At 37.4% G+C, this 13,166-nt stretch overlaps 1 protein-coding gene and 1 pseudogene across 8 annotated transcripts in view; both read right to left on the bottom strand.

Annotated features, from left to right (window-relative positions):
- Positions 1 to 13,166, bottom strand: part of LOC109575459 (uncharacterized) — a 234,718-nt gene that overhangs the window by 21,235 nt on the left and 200,317 nt on the right. For 2 of the 8 annotated variants that reach the window (XM_070775949.1, XM_070775954.1), the window contains 5 exons: positions 8,532 to 8,603; positions 5,165 to 5,322; positions 2,764 to 2,894; positions 2,319 to 2,447; positions 344 to 457 (listed from right to left, as the gene is read on the bottom strand). In XM_070775949.1, the coding sequence (XP_070632050.1) occupies positions 8,598 to 8,603 (6 nt within the window). In that variant the 3' untranslated portion in view covers positions 344 to 457; positions 2,319 to 2,447; positions 2,764 to 2,894; positions 5,165 to 5,322; positions 8,532 to 8,597. The remainder of the gene's footprint in view (positions 1 to 343; positions 458 to 2,318; positions 2,448 to 2,763; positions 2,895 to 5,164; positions 5,323 to 8,531; positions 8,604 to 13,166) is intronic. The other 6 variants (XM_070775947.1, XM_070775953.1, XM_070775944.1 and 3 more) reach the window with 4 other exon arrangements.
- LOC139178441 (small nucleolar RNA SNORD116) lies at positions 8,187 to 8,267 on the bottom strand (annotated as a pseudogene).

Raw genomic sequence — 13,166 nt, 5'->3', positions numbered from 1 at the left:
TTCCCTTCTCCAGGGGATCTTCCTGACCCAAGGATTGAACCCAGTCTCCCGCATTGCGAGCAGATTCTTTACCATCTGAGCCCCCAGGGAAGCCCGAGAAGTTTAGTTTATTAGATAAGAAAAGTTAAGGAAATATTTTACATTAGCCGTAAATGTACTAACCGAGATGTAGAAAAACTATGAAGGTATGTAAGAAAAGCTGTATCTCTTAACTCATTACACAATCTGGCCTTTCAGTTAGAATGTAGCCATAAGACATAAATCTTCAGAAAACTGACACCTAACTTCCTACCCAGACGTGGTTGCTCCTAGAAAGCAAGGACTATTCTGACAAAACCCTTACCTTCAGAGGGCAGCCCTCAGACAAGAGGGAGGCAAAAGGGCTCTGTCTGAGAGTCTTCCTTCAGGGGTTTACTGGTATCATTCATGCTCAAAAGAGCTCCCAGGAAGTCATCTTCTGAGGGGTGGAGGGGGAGAAACACCACTTCCAGTGAAAAAGGCGATTCAGCTGAAGTTGGGAAGTCACCCCTTTTCCATACTGATTTCATTTGAAAGCTGTTTCCTGCTCTGTCATACAGCACCGAAATTACAGCTAGCTGCTCATAACTCTATACATTTCAATATCAGCACCTTGTATCAGAGCCTTTCTCTCTGGTACTTTCCCAGAACTGACTGAATTACCTGGATCCCACTGAAAATTATGTTTCTTTTCTATCATTTATTATTTGTTCTGCTTAGATGGCCAGGTTTTTTATAAGATCACTCTGTATCGTCTACTCATATATCTATTCTCAATAAAAGTTTGTTGAGAACCTACTCTATGATAACCCATTAGGAGCTTGTGTCACAAAAATGAACTTAAAAGCATCATGCCATTAAAATTAAAACCCCATCTGGTGAATCAATCATACAAAAAAAAAAAAAAAAAACTGAGAAGTAACGTGGTAAATGGTCTTATAGAGGGAGATTCACTGATAGCGATGTGAGTCTAGATATCAGTAGCATGTTATTGAGTTTAAGGTGCAACCAGACTGCTGCTTTCCTCTACAGCCACCAGCCCTCAGGAAAACAAAACGAGACAAACAATAGCATTCCTCATGGAATCTACAGAATCAGTAGTGATGCTTCCTCTCTAATTTCTAAGTTTAGTGATTTATGTCTGTCTAACTAGTGAAAGTCAAAGTCGCTCAGTCGTGTCCGACTCTTTGCAAACCCATGGACTATATAGTTCATGGAATTCTCCAGGCCAAGATACTAGAGTGGGTAGCGGTTCCTTTCTCCAGGGGATCATCCCAACCCAGGGATCGAACCCAAGTCTCCCACATTCCAGGCAGATTCTTTACCAACTGAGCCAGCAGGGAAGCCCAAGAATACTGGAGTGGGTAGCCTATTCCTTCTCAGCAGATTCTCCTGACCCAGGATTCGAACTGGGGTCTCCTGCATTACAGGTGGATTCTTTACCAGCTGAGCTACTACAGAAGCCCTCTAACTAAAGACTTATCAATTTCATCAATCTGCAGAAATCTAGCTTTTGGTTTCATGAGTTTTCCCTATAGTTTTGCTGAGCTTTACCATTATGTCATTGACCTTTGCTCAAAAATTTATTATTTACTTTGGGTATTCTCTGCATGATATAATTAATAACCTTTTACTTTCAAACAGTTTGGTTTTTGTTCTGAAGTATCTCTCTTAGAAGCAATGTGCACCTGCTTAATTTTTTAAATCTTCCAGTTTCTTTTAAATTTAATATAATCATGTGGTTAGATTTGTGTCTACCATTTTCCTATTCATTTTCTAGATGTCTTATATATTCGTGGTTTCTCTGTTCACTCTAAATTGTCTTTTTGTATTAAATAGACACTTTTTATTGCACTATTTTAATTAGTTGGTAGGTTTTTAAAAAATATTTTGGAGTTATTTGCTTAGTATTGACCCTAGGGTTTGTAAAAGGCACCTTAAATTATCACAATCTATTTCAAGTAACACTAATTTTGTTACCTAACCTTTTATATATATTAAACTTAGTTTCAGAGAAATGATTCTATTACTCCTTTGGTTCAGATTTTCCAAGAGACCAATGATTGAAACCGTCTTTGGCCCTGGCATGTTTATAAAAGCAGCTATGAGCCTAAGATATGTGATAGTCACTAAACACTAAAGATCCCACCACCACTGGCCACACAGGCATGCTAAAAAGTCATGGAGACCAGCAAGCACAATCAGTGACCCAGTCTCATGCTTGACTAATGCAGACAGATTCTCACTGTCACTGTAATTCCCTAAAAGAGTATCAGTATCCTTTAGGACAAAATGCTTACCTTTGTGAGAATTCACACAGGCCTTTGAGGATGGAGGCAGAATTATTCCTAACATTTTTCTTTATGTCTCATCTCAAGGGGAAGGAATAAGTTCATTCATATGAAACCTAGTTTTTGGAACATGTCAGTCTGTGGGAAAGAATAAATGTGCATCTAGATGAGAAGTAGGATGAGTTCATTTGTCAGCATAAACAAGACAGGAGTGTTCACAATGTATATGCATGTAATACATATAATCACTCTTCTGAGATATTTCTGATATTATTCAAAAGACTGATAGTGAAAAAATTTGGGGTGGAAAAGTGCCTCATATGACTCACCAGATTATTAATGCTTCACACTCTTTGGATTAATAGACACTTCATAAAAGCAATAAAATTCTAAATTGATTAATAACATAGTAGAAATAATCTAGCAACATACATTTATTACAACTGAATATTACCTCTAGAAAGCAATGCTGTGAATTTTCCCAGAGAAAGGAGCTCATACAAGTGACGAAAACAGCACTTCTTTGGGGGTGGCAGTGGAATTCCAAGCAGCAAAATATCCCTTCTCTCTAACATCACTTCCAGTCTACAAAGCACAAAGGAAGTCAGGGAATTGAGAGATAAAATGTTCTTAATGGAATATCTAGTAACAAGTTGTTATAAAGAAATACATCAAAGATATTCATTGGGCAGTCAACATGACAAAAACAATAAATGGTCACTCTTTGGAACATATTTGTTTAGAAATATTTTTTCTAAGGCATTGGTCTTCTTAGATCTTTCTTCAAGCATATTAGAAATTCCACTTGGGGTATATAAAAGTGGCTAAGGAAATCCATATAAAAAAACACCAAAAACTAAAAACAAGAACTGGAAATTTAATCATTTCACATCTGAAAATGTTTAATGTAGTATGTAGTTGAAGCCAGTACTCACTGTGTAACTCTCTTGGTTGATGGAAAAAAAAAGAAACAAAGAAACAATGATTCAATCCTAGTGAATGACTGGCAAGCAAATTAAAATATATTGTGAAGGTCTTAAATACAGTAACTACTTTTTAATTATCATATATTTGCTTCAGTTACTGAAGAAAAATAAACATTATGTTTGTATTTTGACCATCTATAAATAGCCCTTATGAGAGGACTCCAGCAGCTCAGACAACTATGTGAATGGCTCAAGTGTAGGTACAACCATTTCTAGAATGTACTAGAATTAGCGCTCACATGCTAATTCTCCAGGGTCTGTTTACTACAAGTGTATTCGTGCTACCAGCTAAACATTCAAAGTGTTGCAATTTCACCCTCAAATTAAAAGCAGAGACATAACTTTGCCAACAAAGGTCCATCTAGTCAAAGCTATGGTTTTTCTAGTAGTCATGTATGGATGTAAGAGTTGAACTATAAAGAAAGCTGAGCCCCGAAGAATTGATGCTTTTGAACTGCGTTGTTGAAGACTCTTGAGAGTCCCTTGGACTGCAAGGAGATCCAACCAATCTATTCTAAAGGAAATCAGTCCTGAATATTCATTGGAAGGACTGATGTTGAAGCTGAAGCTCCAATTTTTGGCCACCTGATGCAAAGAACTGACTCATTGGAAAAAGCCCTGATGCTGGGAAAGGTTGAAGGTGGGAGGAGAAGGGGATGACTGAGGATGAGATTGTTGGATGGCATCACTAACTCAATGGACATGAGTTTGAGTAGACTCTTGGAGTTGGAGATGGACAGGGAGGCCTGGCGTGCTACAGTCCATGGGGTCACAAAAAGTTGGACAGGACTGAGTGACTGAACTGAACTGAAATGAGAAAATGTACAGCTCCGTTCCTCTAATGCATACAAGAAGCTAAACTTTCCAATATCACAGTTCTTCCTGGTACCATACAAATGAAATCACTGATCTCCTTTTTGTAAATATTTTTCTTAGGGTGGCTATCTATGTAAGACCTCAGTTTCTCAGAAGTGATTATCTAACTCATTTTGTTCAGATTTTTAAATGAGATCAATTATTTATAGCAATTGATACACATATGAGTTTCTAAAATATAGCACTGCCTGCCTCAGAAGGTATAAGTCCAAAGGTTATCACTTATCCACCCTACTCAGTTACAGAGACTAGACCCTACATCAGTGATCCAGGCCCCTAAGGATGAGCCTTTCCTTCATGTTGTACCTCAAGGGGGAGGAATAAACATTTTCATAAGAAACTTGAACTCTATCCTTGTTACCTTGTGGGAATAGAATAAAACTGTGGGAAGATTAGAAGTAAACCTGTCCATTGGTCTGTCAGTTACAAGACAGTAGAGTTCAATAACGTAACTGCCTATTAAATAAACATTGCTCTGCTAGGATGTTTCCAATATTATTCCATCAATATTAATTTTGTTAGGCTCTGGTCTCCATAAGAGCAAATATTGTCCAACATTTTCTGCCAAATTAAATGTGCAATAAGACTGTCTGAACATACTTCAAGTTCCAGGAAAATGTTGGCCTGGTGAATAATTCAGTCGCAACAATGCACATATAATGCATATATATACTCTGTAAACTAAACCTCAGAATTATCTTATCCTCAAAGGTGATCCAGTGGATTGGGGAGGACTAACCTGAAAAAAGCCATGATAGGGAAATAAAGAACATTATCTAAAAAATCACTTATAGCACTTGAGCTCACGAACATGGCAATTTGCAGGGAAAGCACAGGGTTACACTCCGCCTGATGGTAGAGTCACAGCAAAGCAGGCAAGACGCACACATGGACATGTGACTGAGAGGGTAGGAGTGTGCAGAGAGGAAGAGCTAGACACTGAGATGTCTCACCATGAAATACTTCCCATCCCATCGTCACAATGATGCTCACCAGGCCACACTGCTGAGGATTCAGTGATACTTGGGCAAGCACATCCCTCAGTAGAAACAATTTCTCTCTGCCAAACTGGTGAGGAATAGCCTTGCCATTGTTTCCATACTTAATTTCTATATGAAGCATCAGCAGGAAGGTGGAAAAAATAAAAAATTCTGGAAAAGTACAAAAAGAAGCCTCAAAGAATCACCAGATTTTTAAGTACTCAAACTTTTTAAACTGACAGATTGCACAACACCAATGAAATTTTTCATTACTTAAAAAATAATAATTACTCAGAAATTTATAAAAGATTAGATGCTATGTTTAGAGTGCATTATTGGATTTCTTCTTAGATAAGGAGCTGGCAGAAGTGAAAAAACCAGCTTTTCTTTGGTGGGATAAAAACTCTATGCAATTGAAATATTACTTCCAACTGATAAACCACAGAGGAAATTAGAGGAGTTGAAAAAAAAAAATCTTCCAAACTGAATATTAATTGATCTGAGATTTAATTACACAAATTTTTTGGCCACTTGTGTGACAATAATAAAAATACACTTTGTTCCATGGAAGAGGAGAGTATAGAAAGTCATTTGTTCTAAGACCTGGTGAAAGTCTCTCCAAAGGACCCTTAGACTCACTCATTAAAACTGGGATCTCCCTTAAAACACATATGAAATAGACTGAAGGAATATGAATATTAACCTATAAAATGTCAAGATTTGGAAATGCAATGACCTCACAATTTAAAGTATTTAGTGTAGCATATACTTGACCCCATCACTCAAATGTCTAGGAAATTTGTATTTGGGTGAGAAGAAAAACAACTGTATGAATTTTTGTGACAGCTAAAAATCTAATGAGCCAACTCATTAGTAAAGACCCTAATGCTGGGGGAAATTGAAGGCAGGAGAAGGGGACAACAGAGGACAAGATGGTTGGATGGCATCATTGACTCAATGGACATGAGTTTGAGCAAGCTCCAGGAAATGGTGCTGCAGTCCATGGCGTCACAAAGAGTCAGAAACAACTGAGTAACTGAACACGAACAACAATAATCGATCAAATGCCCAGAGTATAATAATTCTGGGTGGATGGATGCTATTAGCCAAGCACTCCAAGAACTTCAATCTCTCCTTACACTAGATACTTACAGATCTCTGTACAGCTCATTTTCCTTAATATATACTATCAGGTGACCTTTCAAACACTTCATCCTAGTTGGTGCTTATACTAGACCAAGCTCCCTCCACATTTTTTATCTAGCATGGTCCCTGGGAGGGATCTCAGCTGACAAGTGATTTTTGTCACTCAGTTTGTTCATATTCCAATGAGGAAGTCATCATTAATCCAGGCACATTAGTGAAAGGGACTTTGATCCTAAGATATATGGCAGGCTCTGAGCACTCAGAGTTCTGACACCCTCAGACACACTGACCCACAGTATTCAATAATGGAGACCATTCATCACAGTCAATGACAGCCCCATGACTGACTAGTACAGCTAGAATCTCACTGTCATATGACTATTACAGAGTTTTAAAAGGAATGTCAGTATTTTCCAGACAAAATGCTTACTGATGTTACAATTCCCATCGGCTCTTGAGGATGAGATGGTAAAATTATCTTCAATACTTCCCTTCATGCCGCTTCTCAAGAAGGGACAAATTCTTTCAAATGAAACTCAACTAATGGTCCATATAGAGTAAAAATATGAAAAAATGAGATTATATATGTCTATTTGTCAAACAAGCATAAGACAAGAGGGCTTATCATGTACCTTCATATCAAATATACTCATATTACTTTACCAGAATGTTTCTGATATTCAAAAGGAGAAAGCACAAAAATCTTGCAAATAAAGGAGACTAAATATTGGACACCTCACCAATTAATAAGTCACATAATTTGGGTTAATAGGCACTTAACAAAACCAAATATCTACTTGATTACAAAATCAAGTATAATTAAAATAAGCCATAAAAAGAAAATTTGTTTAAAAATGGTTATTACCTTTAGAGTGCATTATTTTGTTCCATCCCAAGACAGGGAGCAGGTAAAAGTAACAAAATCGCCCTTTTTTTTTAATGTTAGTGAGTACTCCATGCAACTGAACTGAACTAAGGGACTGAACTGAACTGATTCTATGCAATTCCAAAGTCACTTCCATTTTCCAAAGCACAGAGAAAATAAAGGAAGTTGTGAAACAAAATATTCCCAATTAAATGTCAACTGATAAAAAGTATTATTTTAAAGAATTAACCACAGATATTCACTTGATAATCTATATAATGAAAAAAATTATGTTTGTCCCGTGGAAAAGGGTGGTGTAGAAAATCAATTTTTCTAAGACCTTGGTCTCAAATTTGACCCGTAATTCCCCCTGAGCATTACTTATAAACTCACTGAAGGAATATGAATATTAACTGATGATGTCCACATAAAATTCCAATTGGATATTTAATCATTTCATGCTTTAAATGTTTAATGAAGTATCTAATGTAATCCATCATCAAATATCTAGAAAATTTCTCCCTGGGTGACAAGAAAAAAAAACTTAATCCCACTCTTTGAATTAATAGGTTAATAAGCAAATTAAAATATATCATAAGATAATCTCACAAATGCAATCAACTCTTCTATTTCCCATATTTCTTTTACTTAAGAGGTAAATGACAAGCAAAAACTAATAATTTGTTTCTAATTAGCTATCTAATAGACCTAAATATGCTGAGCCTCACAAAAGACTTTAACATCTAAGGAAACTGTGAGAATGCCCAAGGATAAGCACAAACATTTCTTGCAATGTCTATCATTTATGTACTGGTTCTCCACTGTTTGTTTACTACATGTTGCCTGCCAAGCACTCAGAATTTTCATTTTACAATGATTATTCATACTTTCTGTACAACTTATTTCCTCTAACACATACTAGCATCTTGGTTTTCTAATACCATAGTCCTTTTCTGGGGGTTACCATTAGCTGACCAAACTGAGTCCCATCGCAACACTTCTGTCTAGAGTGGTCTCTTATGCTGGACGTCAGTTCACATACTGATTTTGTCACTCATTTTGTTCAGATTCCAATGAGATCTATTTTTAAAGTCATCATCAATGCAGGCACATTTGTGGAAGAGATTTTGATCCTGGGATGTGTTGCAGACATTGAGCTCTCAGGGACACACTGAGAGCTAGCTATCTCTTTGCGAAACACTGGCTCACACTATTTAATCATGGAGACCAGCATCAATGGTGACCCATCACAATGTTTGGATTATATGGATCACCAGTGATGGCTAGTTAGCATAGCCAGAGTCTCACTGTCATTGGAGGGTTACACTCCCTGAGAGTAATGTTAGTAGTTTCAGGACAAAGTACTTACCAGCATGGAAATTCCCACTGGCCCATAGGATGAGAGGCAGAATGATTCCCAATATTTTCTTTCATTTCATGTCTCAAGGGAAAAGAATAAAAGCATTTATATATATCTAGCTTGGGGCTAGAGCACTGGGACGACCCAGAGGAATGGTATGGGGAGGGAGGAGGGAGGAGGGTTCAGGATGGGGAACACATGTATACCTGTGGCGGATTCATTTTGATGTTTGGCAAAACTAATACAATTATGTAAAGTTTAAAAATAAAATAAAATTAGAAAAAAAAAAAAAGAAATGGTAATTATGTGAGGTGATAGAAGTGTTAACAAAACCCACCGTGGTAATCGTTTTGCAATATGTAAGTGTGTCAAGTCATCACAAACTTATACACTGTTATATATCAATTCTATCTCAGTAAAGCTGGAAAAAATAAAATTTGGGGGGCAAAAAGCACTGTTACACATTGAAAAAAAAAAAAAAAAGCATTTATATGAAACTGAGTTCTTAGTCCAGGTCAATCTGCTGGCATAGAGTAAAATTATGGAATGATGAGAAGTATACATGTCCATCTGTTAAAGATGCATAAAGTAAGACATTTAGTATGTACAAGTAAACAAAGAGTTCCAAAGAATAGCAAGGAGAGATAAGAAAGCCTTCTTCAGTGACCAATGCAAAGAAATACAGGGGAAAAAATAGAATAGGAAAGACTAGAGATCTCTTCAAGAAAATCAAGAGATACAAAGGGAACATGTCATGCAAAGATGAGCACCATAAAGGACAGAAATGGTATGGACCTAACAGAAGAAGATATTAAGAGGTGGCAAGAATACACAAAAGAACTATACAAAAAAGATCTTCGTGACCCAGATAAACACGATCATGTGATCAACCACCTGGAGCCAGACATCCTGGAATATAGAGTCACGGGGGCCTTAGAAAGCATCACTATGAACAAAGCTAGTGCAGGTGATGGAATTCTAGTTGAGCTATTTCAAATCCTAAAAGATGATGTTGTGAAAGTGCTCCACTCAATATGCCAGCAAATTTGGAAAACTCAGCAGCAACCACAAGACTGGAAAAGGTCAGTCTTCATTCTAATCCCAAGGAAAGGCAATGCCAAAGAATGTTCAAACTATTGCACAGTTGCACTCATCTCACATGCTAGCAAAGTAATGCTCAAAATTCCCCAAGCCAGGCTTTAACAGTACGTGAACTGTGAACTTCAAGCTGGATTTAGAAAAGCCAGAGGAACCAGAAATCAAATTGCCAACATCTGTTGGATTATCAAAAAAGGCGGAGAGTTCCAGAAAAACATCTACTTCTGTTTTATTGACTAAGCCAAAGTATTTGACTGTGTGGATCACAAGAAACTGTGGAAAATTCTGAAAGAGATGGGAATACCACACCACCTGACCTGCCTCTTGAGAAATCTGTATGAAGGTCAAGAAGCAACATTAGAACCGGACATGGAACAACAGACTGGTTCCAAATTGGGAAAGAAGTATATCAAGTCTGTATATTGTCACCCTGCTTATTTAACTTCTATGCAGAATACATCATGCTAAATGCTGAGCTGGATGAAGCACACGCTGAAATCAAGACTGCCGGGAGAAATATCAATAACCTCAGATATTCAGATGATACCACTCTAATGGCAGGAAGTGAAGAAGAACTAAAGAGCCTCTTGATGAAAGTGAAAGAGGAGAGTGAAAAAGCTGGCTTAAAATTCAACATTCAGAAAACTAAGATCAAGGCATCTAGTCCATCACTTCATGGCAAATAGATGGGAAAACAGTGGAAACAGTGACAGATTTATTTTTTGGGGCTCCAAAATCACTGCAGATGGTGACTGCAGCCCTGAAATTAAAAAAAAAAAAAACAAAAAACAAAAAAACACACTTGCTCCTTGGAAGAAAAGCTGCAACCAACCCAGATAGCATAAAAAGCAGAGACATTACTTTGCCAACAAAGGTCCATCTAGTCAAAGCTATGGTTTTTCCCATAGTCATGTATAGATATGACTATAGATATAGTCATGTATAGCTTCCCTGGTGGCTCAGAGGGTAAAGCATCTGCCTGCAATGCAGGAGACCCAGGTTGGATCCCTATGTTTGGAAGATAACCTGGAGAAGCAAATGGCAACTCACTCTGGTATTCTTGCCTGGAAAACCCCATTAACGAGAAGCCTGGTAGGCTATGGTCCATGGGGTCACAAAGAGTTGAATACAACTGAGTGACTTCACTTTCTTTCTTTCTTATTTATAGATATGAGAGTTGAACTAGAAGGAAAGCTGACTGCCAAAGAATTGATGCTTTTTTTTTAAAATTTTATTTTAAACTTTACAATATTGTATTAGTTTTGCCAAATATCGAAATGAATCCGCCACAGGTATATCTGTGTTCCCCATCCTGAACCCTTCTCCCTCCTTCCTCCCCATACCCTCACTGTGGTGTTGGAGAAGGTTCTTGAGAGTCCCTTGGACTGCAAGGAGATTCAACCAGTCCATCCTAAAGGAGATCAGTCCTGAATATTCATTGGAAGGACTGATGCTGAAGCTGAAACTCCAATCCTTTGGCCACGTGATGCAAAGAACTGACTCATTGGAAAAGACCATGATGCTGGGAAAGATTGAAGGCAGGAGGAGAAGGGGACAACAGAGGATGAGACGGTTAGACTGCATTACTGACTCAATGGACATGAGTTTGAGTAAACTCCAGGAGTTGGTGATGGACAGGGAAGCCAGGCATGCTGCAGTCCATGGGGTCTCAAAGAGTTGGACACGAATGAATGACTGAAATGAACTGAAGTAAACAAAAGTACTATTCCTCTAGTAGGATCTTCTGATGTTATTCAAAACAGAGGAAGCAGAAACCTCAGATGACCCAGACTGTTAAAAGCTTCACATTATTTAGATTAGCAGACTCCAAAAACCATCTATAATCTTGCTTGCTAAAAACACATACTAGAAAAATGTAGAAAATACATTTATTAAAAATTGCAACGTTGCCTCTCTGGAGTGCGTTGTTCTGATAATTTCCATAGAAGGGAGCATATACAAGTGTAAAGTCAGCAGTTACTTGGATAACTGGTAGGAATTCCATCCACTCTAATTTCACCTCTAATGTATAGAATATATTGGGAAATTAGGGAATTTGACAAAACCATTATAATTGAAAGTTTATAAACTAATAACATATTATAAGGAATAAACCATAGACTTCACTTGACTATGTAAGAAGAAAAATAATGCTCACTACTTGGATCAGGATAACACTGAAAGTCATAAGACTTTGTCTCAGAGTTCCCCCAAAGCCCTCCCTTGGCATCAGGTATTAATACTAGGATCTCCCCTTCAATATTATGAAACCCACTAACACAATATAAATATCGGGCAATGAAATCTACCTAGAATATCAGTGATTGGAAATGTGATAATTTTTAACTAAAAGTGCTTAATACAGCATCTACTTGGATCCATAACACAAATGCTAAAAAATTCTTTGGGTGACAGGGAAAAAAAAAATTCTCTTCCAATTCTTGTGATTTGTTCAGCAAGGAAATTAAAATGTTCTGGAAAACTTTTTGACAAATAGAAACTACAATTTCTACATTTTTTTTTTTACTTTAAGAAATAAGTAAGTGAAAATCATATATTCTTCCTTGAGTACCTAATCAACCTCAGTCTGAAGATTTGGGCACTGAAGAAAAACGTGTGAATGGTTCATGGTTAGGCATTACCATTTACCACTGGCCTCCCTACTCCTGTGCTGGACCTGGTTACTATGACTGTATGGATACTGCCAGCAAATATTCAAGGAGTTGCCATGTCATCCTTAAGTCAGATACTTATAGACATCTGTGAAATTCAATTCTCTTCCTTTATGGAATCAGGATAGCATTCAGTTACTATGGACCCTATAGTACCACTAGCTGACCAAATTGAACCCCACCCCAACATTTTTACCTAGCATGGTCTCTTGTGCGTCTATAGACCTCAGTTCACATAAGTGCTTTCACCACTCTTCTGGCTCAGATTCCAATGAGATCCATTTTGGAGGTCATCACTGATCTAGGCACATTGATCCTGAGACATGTGGCAGACACTGAGCTCGCAGGACTCCGTCTCCTTGGGACACACTGGTCCATACTATTCAGTCATAGTCATAGTCAGCGGCCCAGCCTCTTGGCTTATTAGCACAGCCAAGAGTATCACTGTCATTGGAGTTATATGATTCCCTAAGAGCAATGTCAGTATTTTCAGGATACTGACATTTCGGTCAATAATTGGAAATGTAATAATTTTTAATTAAAAATGTTTAATACACCATCTATTTGGATCCATAATACAAATGTCTGATTAAAAATTAAAATGCTTACTGATATTAGAATTCCCATTGGCCCTTGAGGATGGAAAGCAGAATTATTCCCAATATTTTCCTTCATGGCTTATATCAAGAAAGAAGAAGCTCATCCATACAAAACCTAGTTTTTGGCCCACATTAACCTGTGGGAAAGTATAAATGTGGGAAGATGAAAGATACATGTCTATGTGTCAAAACTGCCTAAGACAGGAAGATTTGCTGTGTATCTTTATGTAAAATGTACGAATTTATTACTCCTCTAGGATGTTTCTGGTTAAAGA

This window comes from Bos indicus, chromosome 21 (assembly GCF_029378745.1).
Source record: "Bos indicus isolate NIAB-ARS_2022 breed Sahiwal x Tharparkar chromosome 21, NIAB-ARS_B.indTharparkar_mat_pri_1.0, whole genome shotgun sequence".
Classification (NCBI taxonomy): Eukaryota; Metazoa; Chordata; class Mammalia; order Artiodactyla; family Bovidae; genus Bos; species Bos indicus.
Note: the sequence above shows the minus strand (reverse complement) of the source record. Positions and strands in the feature narration are given on the sequence as shown.